Consider the following 21000-nt stretch of genomic DNA (forward strand, 5'->3'; position numbering starts at 1 on the left):
GGTTGAGGCAGGAGAATCGCTTGAACCTGGGAGGCAGTGGCTCCAATAAGACAAGATTGCACCATTGCACTCCAGCTTGGGCGACAGAGTGAGACCATTTCTCAAAGAAAAAAAAAAAAAACCCTACTAAAACATGTGCATTCATCTACAGTCTATGTACAAATACTTCCTACATTTTTTAATCAATCCTGTAAATACACATCTTTGGGGAATTGAGCTTTAAAGTTTCAACAAGTATCTGAAGTCTTACATGGCAACACTACAGGGCCTCCTGCAACCTCTTAACTGTTTTTTTTTTTTTTTTTTTTTTGGCCATGTGTGGTATTGATATGCCATCTACCTACTTTATTTTTACCAATATAGAAAAAATTGTCCTTCATACCTGCATGCCACTGTATATGCTGCTGCCTCTGGCAAAAAAAAAAAAAAAAAAAAAAAAAGGCTGGGTTAAATGTAATGTTTCTTGGATCCTATGCATCTCATCTTTCTTGGATTCCATTTTTATTGTGCCAGAATATCTCCTTAATTAACTTTTAAAGAATGGATGTGAAGGAAGGAAGTGTCTTTGTCCTTAATATCTAAAAATATTTTAATTTACTTTTACAAAACATTATTAATTTAGCCAGGAATTAAAACTGGGGTTGAAATAATTTGTCCTGGAACTTTTGAAGTTACTGGTAAAATGTCTTTGACTGTCTGTTCCTCCTGAATAAACTGTATTGATCATGTGATTTGTATTTTTTCTCAGTGTCTTGAAATTGACTTTTCTTTATTTTTCATTCATTCTCATCAGCATTCAATTGGTCCTTTACATTTGAAGCTCCATTTCTGTTGTCAACCATGAAATCTTTATTCTTCCATTATTTATTTTATTATTACCATCTCACATTTTCTCTTTTTCTGTTTCTGGAACTTCTTAATCAGTTATTGAAGCTCCAATATTGATCTTTTTGCTCTATGTCTTTTAACTTTTTTCTTGTAGTTTTAAAATACATATTTACTTTATATTTGATATTTCTAAGATTTTATTTTTATCTTTCAGCCTATTAATACTTTTTAAATTTAGCATTTGTTTTATATTCCAATTTTTTATTTTATGATTTCTTATTTTTTACATATGTTATTATTTTATAACTGCAGTACATTTTCAAGCATCTCTAAATAGATTAATTAGATTTACTACAAAGTTCTATTTAGTTCACTAATAATGGCAGCTTCATCTTCAACATTGATCAATTCATTCATTTTGATCCTTCTGTTTTGTGTTGTTGCTTATCTCAAAAATCTCATGAAACTTAGTCATATGTTCTTAAAATATAGATGTTTTAGAATCTTCCCATACATGGAGCAAGAGCAAATGGCTGGATGTTGTGACTCTATCTTCATGACTTTCCCAATGGAAAAAATGAAGAGCTTTATTCAGAGCTGCTGTTAACCATACTCAGAGCATTCTTATCCACAGACATTGTTCCATATTTTTATAGTAAGGATTTCAGTTTTTTTCTTAAGGTTATTAGCTGTTACTATGTTGCCAGTCGTGTTGAATGTGAAAGAGTATGGGGCCATTAGACACAATGTGTTCTTGTGAAATACAGTGATTCAACAATGCCCCACTCTAACTTTTGTATTACTTATCACTTCCACTTTTTCTATATTCCACTTTAAAATTTGAAATTCTTCTGGGACGTCATCAGTGCTTTTTCCACCTTTTTAATTAATTCACCTATATATTTATAAAAATCTCTGGTTAGATTTCACTTTTCTCTCAAAGTTTTCTGAGTTTATTACTATACTTCTTTACTCTCATTTAAAGATGATCTGAGGAGGAAGACATGAAGTACATATGGTTAGTCTCATTTAAACGAGAAACTTATTTTTTTATCCTCAGTATCTTACATATTACCAGATGAATAGTACTTGCACAATAAATATTAATTGAATCCAATTGAACACAGAAAAATAAGACAAATTGCATTATAGTTTTACTTGCTTTTGACAAAAAATATTAGGTAGTAAATACTTAATTTATCAGGCTCAACTATGAATAATGATTGTTGTCTATTTTAAAATCTAGTTTATTTCCAGAGAACAGGATGTAAGTTGCCACTTATATGCATATTACAAAAGGAAACAACACAACACCTCCCAAAAATGCACCTTACTCTGTTTCCAGAAAAACTTGCAAAAAAATTAGTAAACATTTTTAAGTATATATCCTCCATATTTACCTTCTGACAGTATGATTAGACATGTACCTTTGTGTGGGTGTGTATATTTATTGTCACTATGTGTTTGTTTTAGTATCTCTTTCAGAGAAAGCTTGTTGCTTTGGAATATCCTTTCTTCTTTATTTTGTAGAAGAACCATATCCCAGATAAAAGTCTGCATTCCCCAGTATCCGTGTTTCAAGATGACTTTATTTTGACTGGTGAGATGTCAGCAAATAAAATGTATTGCTTCTAAAACATCTCCTTAAAAAAGAGTAGTTATGACTTCCCCACCCTTTTTCATTCTACCTCTTGAAATGTATATGCGAAAGCAGGGCCCCAGTCCTCAATTTGGACATGAAAATGGAGCCCACCCCCTTGGTAGAGCAGAGCAGAAAGTTACACAGACCTTGGGTCTCTGACATCAAGATCATCTAACTTACTCTGGATTTTTCAAATATATCAAGGAAAAAAAGAAAGAGTTAAATAATACAATTATGGTGCTTGAGATGTTTCAGACTGCAAAGAGAGACATGCTTAGTTGCTTTAGGTGATAAGAACTTAGGAACAATGTGGAACTATGTCAGGAGCTGATTGGCCTCATCTGTAAGAAACAATAATATTGTTAATAAAATATGATTCCTCTAGAAATCCAAAGACAGGCCTAGGAACCCAATGCAGTTCTAGTCTTCCCTTTGAAAACAAGCATTTAGTGAAGATCTCCTGAGCGACTTTTTCATACTGGACATTGGACATTTTCAGAAGTCAAGAGAGGCCCGAGTCACTCCTAATTTTAAAGTTTTTATAGATTATTCTACACAAATACAAAGAGAAGTTAACCAAATTGTGAGACAATTTATATATTTCCATTTATGACATTGTTTCTAACGCAAGTAGAATTCAATATAATTTTACCTTTCAGAAGATAACCACAGGGTTTATTCACACATATGAATTCGTATACAGTGTATCAGAAATACTGTGATCTAGCAGCAGAACACAGAGTTGTAGGCTGTATAATGAAGTGCTTATTTTCATCCTGTCAGTAGATCATTAGGATAGGTGGGTAGAGATTTTTCACATTTTATATGAAGTGCGTGTGCGGTGACTATGGACTCAGGGCAAAGTGGCCTTCCTGTGCTGTGTCCTTGCTGGAATATCCTCACTGTTGACTCCACCACTTCCTGCCTCACCTCTGTTAGGCTTATATGAGGGCTCTTCCAGAGGAGGATATGCCAGTTGCTCTCCTATATATTATGCCTGTGTTGGACACAGTTCTTTTACCCACCAGCATTTGGACTCAGCTACTGAGAAAGATCAAACAGTTATGGGAAGGTAGTGTTTTTACCTGTCTCCTTCTCTTGTTAGAAATTCCTATAGCTCCCATTAATTTCTCTTTTCAGTTCTTCGCTGATAATGCCACCATATTTAAAATGTCATTGTTTTTATAAGTCAACCTTAAAGATTTTACAGGAATCTATAAATGTTCTTGGAAAGGTTTCAGTCAGGGTTAAGTTCCTTATTTCTCTCCATTAAGTTTGTTATTGAAAATTCTTGTGGTTGAGAATTGTCGACAAGGAGGAGCTAAAGATTCACTCAAATTGAAAGAGGTGTACATTTTGTTTTGTTCTTAAGGCAGTTGAATTATATATTTTTTTATTAAACAATATAAGTAAGATTTAGGTTCTAAATGCACTTAGTGCTATATGGAAATTTATTTGAAGAAAAATATATACTTAAATTCTTGTAGTTGTTTTGGAGTTGGACTCAACTGCTTTTTGTGTCAAGCTTTGGAGCAAAGCTTTATGAATTAGGCAAAATAGGAAGAAAGCTCACCAAGTCTCACCAATTCTGTATTTTTATCTGTTTAATCCATTTTATATGTCTTTCTGGGCCATCTGGAATTGGAGGGATTAAAGATTATGAAAATCAGACCCAACCATGGAAAACTGGGGTAGCATGGAAATATTGGCAATAAATGACTTTTTTCATAGTGTCTATATTTATTCAGTTCCCTCACTAGACAAATTCTCAGTGAATTCTTACTATGTGCAGTCACTGTGCTCTCTGCCAGGGATAAAAGATGGAAACACATGCTTATATGTTCTGGGGGAATACACATAAATAGACAGTCCTAATACATTAAGGCAATTGTAGTATTAAAAGGACAAAACACAGTGGGAGCATAGGAAAAGGAGCTACTAATAGTTTTTTTATCTTGCTACTTTGCTGAATTTGTTTACCAATTCTAATAGTGTTTTGGTGGAGTCTCTACTCTTTTCTAAATATAAGATCATATCATCCACAAAGAAAGTTAATTTAACTTCTTATATTCCAATTTGGATTCCCTTTATTTCTTTCTCTTATCTAATTGCTCTAGCTAGGACATCTGAATTCCACTCTAATGACACCTCTATGGTGCCATTACCCTTATTCATTGTAGTTTAATTTTGTAGAAGTAATATAAACTGAATTTGGATTTCCACAAATAACTTAGATTATATAATTATTTAATTTCTTCTAAATCTGCTTTTCTGTTTCGAAATTAGATATATTTATCCATATGTGAAAATACTGAGCTCATGTGAGCTCGTATTTATCACTATTCTTAATTATTCCAGTCTACTATAGCTTCCTTTTTATACATGGTTTTAAAAACCTCCTGGGATTTTCAAACACAACGTCTGCCATTATCCTTGTTTTAAAACTCTCTTTGTTTCACTGTGATTAACCAAGTCCTCCACAGACCCGAATAGCCACAGTTATTTGGACAAATGACTCAATTTCAAGTTTGAGATACATTTTTTCTGGATACCTGATGTTTACGTGTGGATGTTCCCAGATTTGTGATTGATGCCATGCTATCTTCTCACCTCCAATTGTCTGCAAAAAATCTATCCCTTCAGTCCTACTTTCTTTCATTTTGTTTTTTCTTTAATTTCTATCATGCCTGTGGTTACTATTCCTTTAGGTGCAATTTCATACTTTGAAATACCTTAAGCAAAACAGAGATGTGCAATTATAAGGATATAGTGGATTCTTTTTCTAGGTGATTTATTTACTTCTCACTTGACTGTAATAAAATCTAATTGGTTAAGTAAATAAAATGCAGCACCCTTTAGTATGTTTTCCACATAGCATCTGTAAGGTTTACTTATTTTATTTCTTTCTAAATCATTTAGCTAATGTTAAATATTTACTATTCAACCTTAAGAGAAAGGGAAAGAAACCCTGCCCTTTGCCACAACATGGATGGACTTGGAAGACATTATGCTAAATGAAATAAGCCAGATACAGAAAGAAAAATATTGCATGATCTTACTTATATGTGGAATCTAAAACAACAACAACAAAATCAGTGGTTACCATGGTCTGAGTTGGGGGTCAGGGAATGGGGAAATGTAGGTCAAAGGATACGAAATAGCAAATATGTAGGATGAACATGTTGAAAGATTTAATGTACAATATGAGGGCTATAGTTAACAATATTGTATTGTATTTAGGATTTTTGCTAAATGAGTAGATTATAGCTCTCTTGTTGGGGAGAAATGGGTAACTGTGAGATGATGGAGATGCTTATTCATTCCACTGTAGAAACCACTTCACTGTATATGCATTTTATAACCTAATGTGTACCTTAAATATCCACAATAAAATTTATTTAACAAATGTTAACATTTTCTCAGAATGACTTTATATCCTTTTAAAAGCAATAAAATACTGATATTATGTAGCTGATGACTTTCCTCATTTGTTCCTGTTTCTCCTTCTCTGAATTTGATGTGTATTATCTATTTCTATGTATTGACTAAACTACCTGTGCTTCTATGCCTAAACAAGATATATCTACTGAATATATCTTTTTTATTATTTCTTAAAATATTCAACATTAGGTTTTCGAGATTTATCCCCGCTGATACATATAGCACTAGTTAATTCATTTTAACTGCTTTATATTTGCTAACACAATCACTTTTTAATAGATATTTAGGTTGTTTCAAATTTCTTGCTATAACAAAAATGATAAACCTACAGGGAATATCCTTGTGTATTTTCAACCCCGTGAACATCTATCGGACTTTCCCTGGCATAGTCAAGGTTGTGTTCCTAGTAGAATTGCCACAAAGTGTGTACCTTATTCAATTTATAAGGTATTCTTTAAAAGTTGTCTGAACTGACTGAATTTACATTTGCACTGACAATGTATAAGTTCCAATTATACACATCATCACCAACAACTGGGATTATCAGGTTGTTTCATTTTTACCAAATCATTGAGTTTGAAATGTTATGTTGTTTTTTTCAAGTTTGCATGACCTCAATTACTAGTAAGACTGAGTGTTTGGAAATTTGTATTCACTTGATGTGAATTGCTACTTCACAATCTTTTTTCCACTCATATATGTGTGTACACATGAACATGAACTCTAAATTATATTTTATTTATTTATTATTCACCTGAGTTGGTATCGATACTATACTGTTGCTTTGCTTAAGAAAGATTTGGACTAAGTTTTGTGCTTGGAATTAATATGGCTGCATCAGGTTGCATTTGGATATTTGCCTGATATATCTTATTTCTATAACTTTATATTGTCTTTCTGTGTCTCTTTTTGACAGCAATCACTACTTTTATCCATTATTTTAATCTATTTACACTCTTGTGATTACAAATATATTGGCATCACTTATTCTATTATAGAGTAACTTTCATTTACGGTGCTTTTTGTTGTGATAAAATTTAAGATTTCTTATTTTCTGCCTTTTTAGATTTATTGAATTTCCTTTATTCACTTTTTATTTCTTATTTATTTTGGAAGTGATAATTTTCTACCTGTTATTTCAATAGTTTCTCTAAAATTTGCACCTGTAGTTTTGACTTAATAAAGTTAATCAGTATCAGATAGATAATAATTTTCCTCACACACACAACAAAGACAATGACCTTAAATAGTTTAATTCTGATTGTCCTACAATCAGACGTGTTCTTTTTCCTAGTATTTTCACATTTTTCCTACCCCGTCCCAAATTAGTCATTAATATATTATGTTTTGTAATCAATGTATAACTTGACTTACTTGTTTACCAATGCTTTTGTTTATCTATGCTTCTTGCATTCCAGTTCTTCCTTCTGATTATTTACCTTTCGCTGAATTTTCATTTATCAATACTTTCAATACTGAGCTATAAGAGCAATACTCTCTCAGTCTTTGTTGTCTAAAAATGTCTATTTCTCTCACTTCCATATCAGGTAAACTATATTAACATTCCCAATTACTTTTTCAGTATGAACCTATTTCTAAATTATCTTGGGACCACTGTTACTTGTGTGAAAATCTGTCAGCCTAATTTTTGTTACTCTATAAATATTTGGTGTTCCCTTTTTTGTTGTTGTAAAACTTTTATCATTGTTTTTCAGTGTTTTCTAGTTTCACTATGGTATGTCTGGGTGAGAGTTTGTTTATATTTTCTTGTTCGAAACTCTGTATACTTTAACTAGAGGACACTTCAGTTCTGAAAGTACTAATTCATTGTCTGTTTGAATACTCCTCTCACTTCTGCAACTCTTTAAAAGAAAAATATGTGGTACTTTATCACATCATCTCAAAGGCTCTCACAGGATAGCTGCTACCTAACTCTCCAACCTCATCTCTCACAGTACCCTTGAGACAAAACAGTCTTTAAATCACTGACATTCAGGTGATCTCTTCTGTCAGAGGGCCTTTATCAGGCTCTTTCCTGAGCAGATGCTTGAACCACTCTTCTGCCAGTAAGCTCCAACTCATCCTTACAGAATGCTTCACTCACTTTCTGATGGGGTCTTCCTCTTCCCTTATAACAGCTTGTATTCTTCAGAGTACCTAAGCTAGTTGCACTTTTACAGTTACTTGTTTGAGGATCTAGTCAAAGTCAGGCCCTTTCACTGGATTCCCTGCTCCATGAAAGCAGCGTTTTGTTTGTTTTTTATTCTCTTGGAATTTTATAGGCACTCGGGACATAACAACGTAGAGACTGAAACCAGGTAGGAAGCGTAAAACAAGCAGGAATGGAGGTGGCATTTATTCATCCTGAAAATCAGCTTCACTTCCCTCATAAAAGACATGTTTTCTCTCCTTTGCTGCAGAATTTACTACGATAAAATGTGTGGGGTAGATAACCTCCAGGTGAAAGAGGACAGGGACCCAGGAGCCAAGACTGTCTCTCTACCTCTCACATTCTTTAGACAGCCTTTCACTTTCTAGACAGAGCTGGTGAATATGCAACCAACTCGGTGGTCATTTATGGATAAATTCTTTTCTTCCCATTTTCTTCTAGAATAACTGAACAAGTTTTGAAGTAACAACCACTTCCAAAAATCAAATCGGAAAGAAAATGCTTTTTGCTCACACTTAAACTCAAGAAATAACCCTCGGAGCATTTACTTAACAAATCCTTGCTGAGCCCCTAATTAATACCGGTTGTTATGTTAGGCCTTTAGAATGCAATAGGAAAAATTTTAAGGATGTGTCAGAGTTAACCAGACTAAGAGAAGAAGGAAGAGCATTTCAGGAAGAAATAATGTTTTGTGCAAACATTCTGTGGCAGGAAGCAGACAGGCGATTTTGAGGATCTAAAGAAGACCAGAGAGACTTGGAGCAGAAATACAGAGTTGAGGATTGAGAGTTATTTAGGAGCATGAGACAGTGACTGGAACCGACTCATACTAGCTAAAAAGCCAATCATATTTTTTAAAATTTTGTGAGCTGGTTGGTTGTTAAACATAACAGTTATTAAAAGTGAAACTGGGCCGAAGCGAGTGGATCATGAGATATGCGTTCGAGACCAGCCTGGCCAACATACTGAAACCCCGTCTCTTTTTGTATTTTGTAAAAATACAAAAAAATTAGCTGGGTGTGGTGGCAGACATCTATAATTCCAGCTACTTGGGAGGCTGAGGCGGGAGTATTGCTTGAACCCAAGAGATGGAGGTTGCAGTGAACTGAGATCGCATCACTGCACTCCAGCCTGGACGACAGTGTGATACTCTGTCTCAAAAAAAAAAAAAAAAAAAAAGTGAAACTGTGTAAACTTGTAATTAAACTAATTACATTAAAACCAAAGGTTTTCTAATTGTTCCCTGTTATTTTAAATTATTTTACTGCAGTTCACTATTGTTTGTGCTCCTGAGTTTATTTATATATAGTATACTTTTTAATTGTGTGCTACTGTACATTTATTCCCAACCTCAGACTCAGTAATGTCGCATTACTAACGTGAAATCAACCACAGTGGGATTTTACACAAAACCTTTCGAATGAAGACTTCCTTACACTGCCAAGAGCCAGGTGATAAACACCAGTATTCCACCGAGAGACTGTGCAGAGTCCTGGTGCAGAATCCTGAAGTCTGTCCTAAGAGTTGATCTTTATCACAGGAGAAATGAGCAGACATATAAAGGATTTAAATGGGGAGTTAACAAAAGCACATTTCTGCTTCAAAAAAAAAAAAGAAAAGAAAAAGAAAAAGTCATTGAGACTACTGAAATGAAAAAGGAAGTAAAGTGGCTTTAGATAGTCCATATGGCAAATCATAGAGGCTCAGAGTAGGATGACAGAAGTGAAAATGGAGGAAAGTGAATGGATTTAAGATTCATTATTTAGGAGCTAAAATAGAAGGACTTGTTCTCCGGACCAGAAGGCGAGTGAAAGGATGGTATCCAATATAGTTTCTGGATTTCTGATTATTCAGATGTGAGGTTTGTACTGTCATTTGCTAAAATAGAAAATACTAGAAGAAATTTGTGGAATTTATTATATTTGTTGAATGTTTTGAAACTGCTGAGTTTGCAGGCCTTTGAGATATCCAAAGACTGAACCCTGGTGGCATTTACCTGCCTGCTGGAATCAATCACTTAAGAGTCTCATTGGGAAGAAGTAAAGTCTATATCCTGTCCAACATCTAGATGCTTTTGGTGTTTTCATTTTGAGCCCAATCCTGCCACCATGTGACAAAGGGCCAACTTCACAGTTGATTAAACTTAGACCTAAGTAAAAGAGGAGGGAGCAATCTCCATATGGAATAAATGCGATGGAAATGTGTGAAATGAAGGAACTGTCTCCTTACATAAACTATTTTTAAAACAGCCCGTTAACTTTTCCATTCTTATATATGTATAACAGTGCATATATGATGGCTATGAGAATAGCCTCCAAGACCTCTGAATGCAGAGTGTAAATGACTGAGGACCCTGATGTTGTACTCTAAAAGCCAGCATTTCAGCAGTGACCACACTGCTGCTCCCAGCCAATGACTGAACAGGGCAGAGACACTAAGGTAGCCCTGTTATGGGAGATGTCAGACTCCCCAGTATCCTTGCCAAACTCTCCTTAGAACTGCATTGTCTAAGATACTTCCATTCAATGTTCCTGTCTTCACAACCTTTCTCCTTAACGTGGGTGATGACCTGCCTTATGCTCTGATGCCTCTGCCAGCCTTACCTGAGTCCCTGGCCCCTCTGCCTGGTGCCTGTAGTAGCCCTTGACTGATGTGACTTCAGTCATTCCCCCAGTGATAGTAAACGTCTGCTTTTTATTAGTTTAGCATCCTGGGCCCAAATAATTTTCTTTCCCTTTCTGCAAAGTGAGACAGCTTTTGCTTCTACCCTCTCTCAGAAGCAAAAGATCGTTGCCTGTATCTTACAGGTTGGAGGGTTTCTTGCTAACACACCAGTAAAGGTTCTGCTTTATAAGGAAGAACAATCTGAGAAGTGGATGGGGTTTTGTGCCTGTGTGCCCAACAGGGCCTCTCTTCCATCTCTTTTCTCCTCTCAGCCTGAGAGGTCTGTGAAAAGGAGGCCATGAGTGAGTACAGATGTTACTGTGTCTGAGACTTCCCAGGATTCTAAATTGTCATAATAGCACATATTCAACCTTTAATTAGTCATCAAAGTTTTAGTTGTTTTCTTTACCCACTCTGATGGTTGCTGCTTTTTTTCCTGTGATTTTCTAAAGGTTGAACAGTTGATGTCTTCTGTATATCCTCAGAGGGCTTGAAACTCTTGACAGTTCAGTTCATTTGGTTGCCTTGTGAGGTCAGGTCTCTGTTGGTCTCAGGAAAAGTTATGATTTTGCAGATGATCTTTTTTTTTCTTATTTCAAGATTGGAAGCAATGTTCTCCTACAGCTTTCTACATGTTAAGCAGAAGGGAAGCACTTTCTGATTATTTTAAAACATCAGTTATATTTCTGCATCAAGTTTCATATTTTATGGGTGGGTATATCAGAGTCAGAAATAGAATGCATATATAAATCATATGTTATGTTCTAGGCATGTGAAATTATGTTATCAAACAGTTGGTCCTCTGTGTGATGGTCAATATTCTGTAAATTTATTGACTGAAAACATCAAGCAGCAATGGAATGCTCAGTTCAATATCAGTTAAAGCTTCCATAGCAGATTTCCCCTAGACAAAAAGACATTGTTTCTAGTATACTTTGTTTGGGTCATTCTTCAAAACAATTACCTTGTCCTTTCCACCAGGTGGTTGACCAGATTGACACCCTGACCTCTGACCTACAGCTGGAGGATGAGATGACTGACAGCTCCAAAACGGACACGCTGAATAGTAGTTCAAGTGGCACAACAGCCTCCAGCCTAGAGAAGATCAAAGTGCAGGCTAATGCACCGCTTATTAAACCCCCAGCACACCCATCTGCTATCCTCACGGTCCTGAGAAAGCCAAACCCTCCACCACCTCCTCCACGGTTGACACCTGTGAAGTGTGAAGACCTCAAAAGGGTGGTTCCAACTGCCAATCCCGTAAAGACCAATGGCACCCTTCTACGAAATGGAGGCTTACCAGGTGGACCTAACAAAATTCCAAATGGAGATATCTGCTGCATACCCAACAGTAACTTGGACAAGGCTCCAGTTCAGCCTCTGATGCATAGACCTGAAAAAGACAGATGTCCCCAGGCAGGGCCTCGAGAACGAGTTCGGTTCAATGAAAAAGTACAGTACCATGGCTATTGTCCTGACTGTGATACCCGGTATAACATAAAAAACAGGGAGGTCCACTTACACAGCGAACCTGTCCACCCACCAGGAAAGATTCCTCACCAAGGCCCTCCCCTCCCTCCTCCACCCCATCTCCCTCCTTTCCCACTAGAAAATGGGGGAATGGGAATAAGCCACAGTAACAGCTTCCCCCCTGTCAGACCTGCAACTGTGCCTCCTCCCACTGCACCAAAACCACAGAAGACGATCTTGAGGAAATCAACCACTACAACCGTGTGATGTATGCCATTTAAAAAAATGCTTTTTTTTAAATTTTCTATATTATAAACATAAAATAATAAGTAACGAGCACTTTCTACTCAAGCAATAAAAAGCCCAAATATATTAATCCTGCATTCAGCAAAGTGGCATAAAAATCACCTGGTAAGTATGCAGCACATTGCTTATATCCTGGGTATGCATTATTTTAAATGTTGTATCATTAAAAACCTCAGAATGATGAAAAATACGAATGCATTGTTTTTGCAATTGACCTATGACAAACTGTGAACCTGCAGATTTCACCTATTTTGATTTACTATAAGAGCTGGGATTTGATTCATTTTATTTATGCCTAAGTCATCTATGCATTAACATGTCATATTCTTAACTTTGATCTAATGCTTTTTACTAGGAAATTTTAATACTGAAGGACTATTTTATTATTTTTTTCTAAAGATGTTTGTCACTAGTTTTTCATTATTAAATGCTGAGGCCAATACCAAGAAGTTTATTTTCTATATTATACAATTATGAATTACGTGCTCAGCTATACATGTAATAAAATACTTTGGTCTGTGGAAATACTGTTAAATCAATAAACAATAGTAAATAATGACAAAACCAAATGTTCCTCAGAATTAAACTGAAGTAGTGGTTCATTTAATCTCATTTAACATTCCTCAAAATGGGCAGCAAATCTGACAGAGTTTGGAGAAGTTACAGTGAGTGTATATCAGAATTTTCTAAATGCAATATCATATTCCACATCATAAATAGAAATTTACACACTACATATTTTATATTTCCATTTGGTACTTCAAGAGCCTTCTGTCGAACTCTCCCTATGTTGCCAAGCCCTCCTCATACTCAGCAACCTTCCAGGATGGACCCTAAACGATTACATTGAGGCTGTAGGGTGTTTTGCCTCCTGCATTAGCAAACTCTTTGCCTCCCCAAGTGAACCCACATTTACAGGAGAATTATAGGGGGAAATCTGAATGCTTCTGGTGTCAGGAGCTGTTCAGCATTGGGCATACGTTTTTCCCCCTCAGAGCTGAAAGATACCGTGGGCTGTTGCTGTCCTCTAAAAGAAAGAGAAGGAATCTTTCCTTCTAACATCAACTAAAAATCCTCCTCTTCAGTCTTATCTACTGGGTTAAGAAACTTTACCCACGCGTGGGCCAAATTTAACTTCCAATTGCATTCCTTTCAATTGATGAGATATGTTGTCCTGGAGCTGGAAATGAGTTTCTCTCCCCTACAGTTATGATGAGGACAGGTTCCTGAAAACAAAATTGGTTCATTTAGTGGTAAGAGTAGAGGGAGTCATCTTTTCTGGAAATGTAGTTATTGCACAACTTGATACAGAATCCGATGGCTTTTATGAATATTTGGCTTTTGCTCTCAAAATTGTAATCTTTGCACAGGGAGGTAGCCTTCAATCATATTTCTTTCTTGCCTTTTTCAAGCTAGATCATGGTAATTTAAATAGTGTTTTTGACAGCTTCCTATTAAAAATGATTATATATTTTAGATGGAATACAAAAAGAAAATAGGCCTTCTCTTTTGAAGGAACAATCAAATGAGTAAAAAACAGAATGTCATGTTAAATATTTACTCAGCATGCATTATGTTTCATAGATGTTGGACATAAAGATAATGAAAGCAAAATAATCAGACATATAATAATCGGAAAGTTACAAAACATAGATCCATAATCAAGAAAGGCCATAATCTAAAATGTGTTATCTGTATTATTAAGAAGTTTAATAGATATGAGCCAGGTAAATAAATAATAGACTTATTAAATACCAAAATAATATGTTCTTAACTTTTCAATGCATGCATTTAGTCTTGATATAAATAAAGCCAGGGTTTTATCATATTTCTAGGGTTAAATAATTACTTCGTTTCACATGTCTATCAAGAGCTAGACCGTTCAATATTATACACAGTTGTAGAAAACATGCAGTTTTCTTTCTTCAATTCATCTTTCATCTTCCGCCAGTTACTGCGACCTAATAATCAACCTATAGTTTAATACTGTGACACTTTTCGATGTCTGGGATCCAAACCTGATCCCAAGGTAGAGCTTTCTAGCAATGACACATCACCCACAGAACAGATAATTTCCTTGCAATAAAGCAAGATGAATAAATTGAAACATTCAAGTTGGTTGAGTAAAGACATTGAGCCAGACGCCTAGAAACAATTGCAGAGTTCCAAATCCATTTCTCTTTCTCTAAGTATAGGCAAACCTTCTCCATGAAAGACCATATTTTTCTGTGTGATTGGTGACATATACCAAAACTACATTTGTTTTTATTCAACACATAAATAATTAACTACTGGCTTAGAAATCTGAGTTAAATACCATCCCCCAAATGTTATAGTTTTGACCTTGCTAATAAGGACCTTACTTTTTTATGATAGTTTATTCATAATCAACATTTAATGTTAGATTACAACAGTCTTAGGACTTATTTTGAATTTATTTACTCCATGCTGTTTCATTTTTTATTAATGCATGGAATATATTGTACCAATATGTTTTCTTGCCCAAGTGATAATATTGCCACATTCATTGGAACTTAGTTACAGTTTTACATATATACAAACTTGTAAAACAGAAAGCAGTTAACATAGAGCATCATAATATTTGCCTGCAAACTTATAATTAAAATGTCATAAGTGGCAGCACAGTTTTTGTAATCAGCCAACATTGCTTTCAAAATGTAAATGTTGAAGTGCAAGCTCTACACATCATCCATTAAATCATCATAAAATAGAGTACATACTTCCTCTTCCTAAAGACCATAAACAGAAATGTTTTCCTCAAATACTTGAGACTGCATTTTGGTAACAATGTGCATTTGAACACTTTTATTTACACATAGTGTTTACCACAGAGCCAGCATTCACACTCCTTTGAAGGTGACGTTTCCACAAAATGTAAAATGGTAATACACTTCTTATGATAATCTCTATTCATACTGTAAAAATAGGGCATATTTCAAAAGGCATGGTACTCATTAATTAAATTGGAATACACGGGGGTTTTTTTTGTTTGTTTTTCTTTTGTTTTGTTTTGTTTTGTTTTACTTTAGACAAAGATTTTCCCATTTTTGGAGTTTGTTGTATTTCTACTGATGAAAGATGAAAAGAAAATAAAAATTGACCAATGTTATCTTCCACCTACCAATAGTTGTAGCAGTTATAAAGGGAAATAAAACATATTTTTAAGGTCATGCTTAAGCCAAATCTAAAGATATCTTCACAAAAATACAAGGGCATACAAAAACAGAAATTTTTCACTCTTCCAATTTATGTTATTATATCCATTTCTTCCCTCATTCATTGAATAATATTGGAAGAAATGAATCTACTATTAGCAGAAGTGGTTTAATTAACCTAAATTATCCTGTATTTGAATTATAACTGCATCCTAATTATTCAATGAATAAAGGAATATAATACAGTTGATATAGCTTTCTGTGGACAGATGAGCATGACCAGAGTAGCAGCTACTCACAGTCTCTGAAACTATACAAGACCTTGAATCTACAGAGTTTAGTTATAGCTCTTTCTGGATGCTCCATGAAGAAAAGTCTGCATAGTTCTGCATATAATTGCACAAGGAATGGTGTGATCAAGTCGTGAATCACTGCCTTGACTGAATTTTTTTCCATGGATTGTATGTGATAATGCGATGCTGAGTCTTGTAATTATCCTGACGATTTTGTTTCTTGCTTCTAATTCTCTGTCGGCAGCACATCTTGCTATAACCTATGTTCCAAGTTGTAGCAAAAGATTACATTGCAATGTACTTTGATAAAATACTGATGATTTCTAAGTGGGGAAATGATTTATGAGCAATAAAGTTCTATAAAAAGCCATATCACGAAAGTAGATAAAGTGCCCAGCATCAGACAATTACTAGACATTTTCACAAAATCACATCACATTTTCTGGGTCAATGTGTAGCTATGACACATTTAAATGTTTACAGTAAACATTTTGGAGTTTTCGAATTATTCGAGTTACATGATTCTGAAATAATGGCGGATGTGATGCTATGGTTAGGGCACACAGTAGTGTTGAACATAAAACTGCAATTAGTCATATCTTCATGGAGTAGCAATTATGAAAGCTGTCATTTCATTTGAGCACTTGGATTTACCATTCTGATCTATCGGGAGGAAAAAAAAAACCTGAAGTGTAATATAAAGAAGCTTTACAAATAACTCTCTTTAAAATGTGGTTAAGGCGACATGGGGTATGGAATTGTGTAAAGACAAAGGGAAAATAAGGAGGAAATATTGCTTATAATTTATAATTTCTAGACTCATCAAATATAGGTAGACTAATATTAACTTCTTTCTCAAACTTAACATATCTCTAATACTAATACATAACATAGGAATTAGTACACTTATTTACAAATGGAGTAATTCCAGACCTCAGTTTCAATATTCTGCCAAAATTTTCCCCTTGATAAGTGTTGGCCTGGCATTTTGTGCTGCCAGCATGACTCACCATGCTTTTTCTCTCCACAGTATTGCCCCTTAATTGTGTTCTTCATAGCCCCAAACTTTGTAAATCTTTCCTTTATTTCGATCAGTTATTTTGACACTTGAAAGGGGTTACCCAATGTTGTTTTGACATTCTTAATGTGTTTGATCTTTGCAGAATATGAAAGGGATTTCAGGCAATTTAGCTACCATCTAAAATGAACGAGCTGCTGAATAATGCAAGCCTCATTTTCTCATGTATTTTACCAGTGGCTTCACCTTTTAGTTTTTTTCTCTAAGTTCAAAGACTATTATTTTGGATCTTTTCCCTAAGAAGTTCCGATTCCATAGAATTATGCCATTGACCTTGAATTTGTCACTATCATACACTGGTGTTTCACTTGTGAATTTCATCTATTTAACATTGACCCCTAAAGCCAAAAGTAGCAATAGATCTACTCCATGGAACCTCTAAAGAGTGCATTAAAACTCTCTCTAATAAAAGCATTTCTATACTTTTGTTATTAGGCTATGGATATGATTTCCCTGTATTTCATAATGTAATTGTCAATAATCCTAACCACTCAAAGGGATTTTAGACCAGCTAAATAAAACAATGTGTGCCTCAAGTGGGTCAGGATTCATGGCAGCAAGATACGTGCTATCTAATCCTTATCAAGGGCTTACTTTATTCTAAACACTCTTCTAAGGGTTTTACGTGAATATAAAACCTTTCCTCATAACATCATATTTTCCTTCGACCCGATGTCTTGGACACAATTATTATCCACATTTTACATATGAGAAAACTGCGGTTTTGGAAACTGGTTGCCCACGATCTTAGGGCCAGTAAGTGGTCAAGCGGAATTATAAGGCAGGCAGTCTGCCTCCACAATCCATATTCTTTACCATCTTTCAGCAGCACCTAAAACATCGATCCTGCATTGTGTACAGGTAATCTGTAGGGTTGAAAGTCATCGTTTTCTGGAATTTGCCTTAGAAGGCTGTTGGGAGATATAAGATAGAAAAATAAATGTATTTCTGTGTTAGCTAAGATAGACTAGGCTATATGCTATGGTAACAAATAACTCCAGTATCTCAGAAACATCTGAGTTCTTTGTTATGAACTCTGTCAGAGTTCATCCTGAACCTGGGAGAATCTTCAGAGCAGGAGTCTCTCAAATGGTTTATTCATTGGTAAAGACTGTGTTGACCCTGGGAATCCAACATTCTCATCGAGGATCATCACAACATAGTAAGGGGCAACTGGAGAATCTTATTGATGCTTTTACATCAGTTAAGATTTATGCACCAAAGATTGGTGCTTTGACGCCCTTGCATGTGTCGTTGGCCAAAACTAGTCACATGGCTTTTTTGTAGTCCCCATATGCCCAGAAATGGAAGGAGATCTGCATATGGGTGTGGGCCCAAGTCATAGCCATCGCAGTTTCAAAGGGGTAATTTTTTAGTGTCTGAATATTTTATAGACTCTTGAAGACTTTGTTTTCTTTTTATATTACCTCATGCTCACTTAATCTCACCATAAACTAGGATGTCATTTTATTTTAAACACAGATAGAAATGAATCTACTATAACTCTGCTAAAAGCTTAGCAGGAGGAATTAACAACATTTAGTATGATGAGGATTGAGGGTTTTTTTTTACAAATTTTAACAACCATATTTGAATTCTATCTGAGAATAGTCACCAACAGGCATTTTTAAGTTAAACACTTTAGAATTTCATACTAAATTTTCAGTTGGCAAGTTTCTGAATAAATAATCTTTCAATTATAATTAGGTTCCTAAATGAATTGTCCCCCAAATATTACATAAACCTAATTTGAAGATACATACTAATCTCTCCAGAATAGCCAAATAAATATCATGATGTACTACAGAAATTTAGGACCATGATGATGTAAATTATGATATATGTATATATAATATTAATCTGGACGACAATATATTAGGATCAAAATATCGATTTGAAACAAGAAAGTCTGTGTTTGAGTCTCGATCCTCCCAGATCTTTTTTTTTTTTTGAGACGGAGTCTGGCTCTGTCGCCCAGGCTGGAGTGCAGTGGCCGGATCTCAGCTCACTGCAAGCTCCGCCTCCCGGGTTCACGCCATTCTCCTGCCTCAGCCTCCCGAGTAGCTGGGACTACAGGCGACCGCCACCTCGCCCTGCTAGTTTTTTTGTATTTTTTAGTAGAAACGAGGTTTCACCGTGTTAGCCAGGATGGTCTCAATCTCCTGACCTCGTGATCTGCCCGTCTCGGCCTCCCAAAGTGCTGGAATTACAGGCTTGAGCCACCGCGCCCGGCCTTTCTCCCAGATCTTAAGTGCTCCTGATAGAATTACTCAACCAGGTTTGAGATTTCGTTTAAAGTATAGATAACGGTGCCACTCTTTCTACCTAATGGGGCTGTTGGGTCACTAAGTATGTATCTTGAGATTACCAGGACTACTCCATTACAGTGTAATAAACAATATCAACAGAAGGATGCTACAATTACACAAACCCCAGATGAACTTCTAAGGCAATAGGACTACAAGCTTTAGTTCTTTCCTAGACAGCGATGCTGAAATGCAAAATGGATGAGGCAACATGGATATGCAATTTCAGGATTCAACAAGTCTGCAACCTTCAGAGTTATTGAATAGACAGAGCCACTAAATTATTCTATTTCATTCTTTGCAGAGGTCAGAAACATGTTCCAAACTTTTATAATATCTTCTAGATTGGTGCTAACTAGACTATGTATGTTCTCATAGGAAATTATTATTTACTCAATGCTTTGCTTTAAATTTTACTGTGTTATTTGCATGGGATAAAAGCTCTTCTGCTAACACAGAATGGGTTACACACATAGTTAAGGTCAGTTGTATTTTCTGTTTATTTACTCAAACTTCAACTCTTTCTCAACCCATGTCTTTCTTTTAGTAACATTTATAGAAATGATATGTATTACCCCTGCTTAATTTTATCTAATCCTTCACAAGGTCTTGGTCCTGTACTCATTCCTCAAATTACGTGGTTTCACACATTTTATTTCTAAATATGTATTTCTCTAGTAACATTAATCGTATATCTTCTATTACCACTCAGTTTCCTAACAATTTCCCCTGCATTCCTCCTCTGAAGGACACCACCTGACAACACGTTGTTATGAGGCCCTAATTACTTAATAAATGTGAAAATACTAAGAGTAAAACCTTGAACAAATACAAATCATTGTTATTAATTTGTGATACTTCTTACCAAATTATTCGTGTTCTTTGTTAATATGGTGGATTGTTTTTTATTTGCCTTAGTTGATGCTAATGATATTGTTTTCATCTTATTTATAAAGTAATCACTTTACTTAGATATTTTTGTAGTTTATATTATCAGGTAAGCCTAATGATTTTCTTAGAACCTTACTGATTCATTTGTAGAAGTCTCATTTTTGATGGATTACATTTTGTGAATTAGGAAGTCAGCAAATGAACATGATAAAATTCTAAGAAAACTGAACCAAAAAGTATGGTTTATTAAACTGTTTTGACAAGTATAGCCTAGTTTTAATTACAATAACATGTAATAGCACATGAATAAATGTATTTAGAATATAATTCGTGAAACTAAAGTCTAATACACTAGTAATCTTTGCATCTTCTAAAAATATTCATATAAGAATAAATCATCTTTTGTTTTAAAAAAGTCTAGGTTTATGGTTTAAAACTTAATTTATCAGTGATATTTTAAAAATTCTGACCAAGCATTAACTACTGCTTTGCTTTAATAAAAGTTTGTGATATATCTGAATACGTATTTCAGTGAAGGGCATTTCAAAAGGACTGAGAACTGGAGTCCTATGGTTACAGTGATTTATGGCTTCACACATTCACCAGTATGAATATTGCCAATAAAAGTCCAAAAATATCATCTGGAACTATTATTTTCTACCAGTTCAAACCACTCTTTATGACAAAAAAGGAGTATTTGGATGGATTTATTTTATCTTCTTTTAAAAACTTTAT

The 21000-nt window shown here is 34.9% G+C and overlaps 1 protein-coding gene across 2 annotated transcripts in view; it reads left to right on the forward strand.

Annotated features, from left to right (window-relative positions):
* Positions 1–21000, forward strand: part of PRR16 (proline rich 16) — a 307448-nt gene that overhangs the window by 196909 nt on the left and 89539 nt on the right. The window contains exon 2 of one of the 2 annotated variants that reach the window (XR_004183809.1): positions 11727–12626. Coding sequence is in view for 1 of the 2 variants with exons in the window: in XM_003900030.4 (XP_003900079.1) it covers positions 11727–12482 (756 nt within the window). In the remaining variant the exon portion in view is untranslated. Of the gene's footprint in view, positions 1–11726; positions 13086–21000 lie in introns of those variants that run through there. The other variant, XM_003900030.4, reaches the window with a different exon arrangement.

This window comes from Papio anubis, chromosome 5 (assembly GCF_008728515.1).
Source record: "Papio anubis isolate 15944 chromosome 5, Panubis1.0, whole genome shotgun sequence".
NCBI lineage: Eukaryota > Metazoa > Chordata > Mammalia > Primates > Cercopithecidae > Papio > Papio anubis.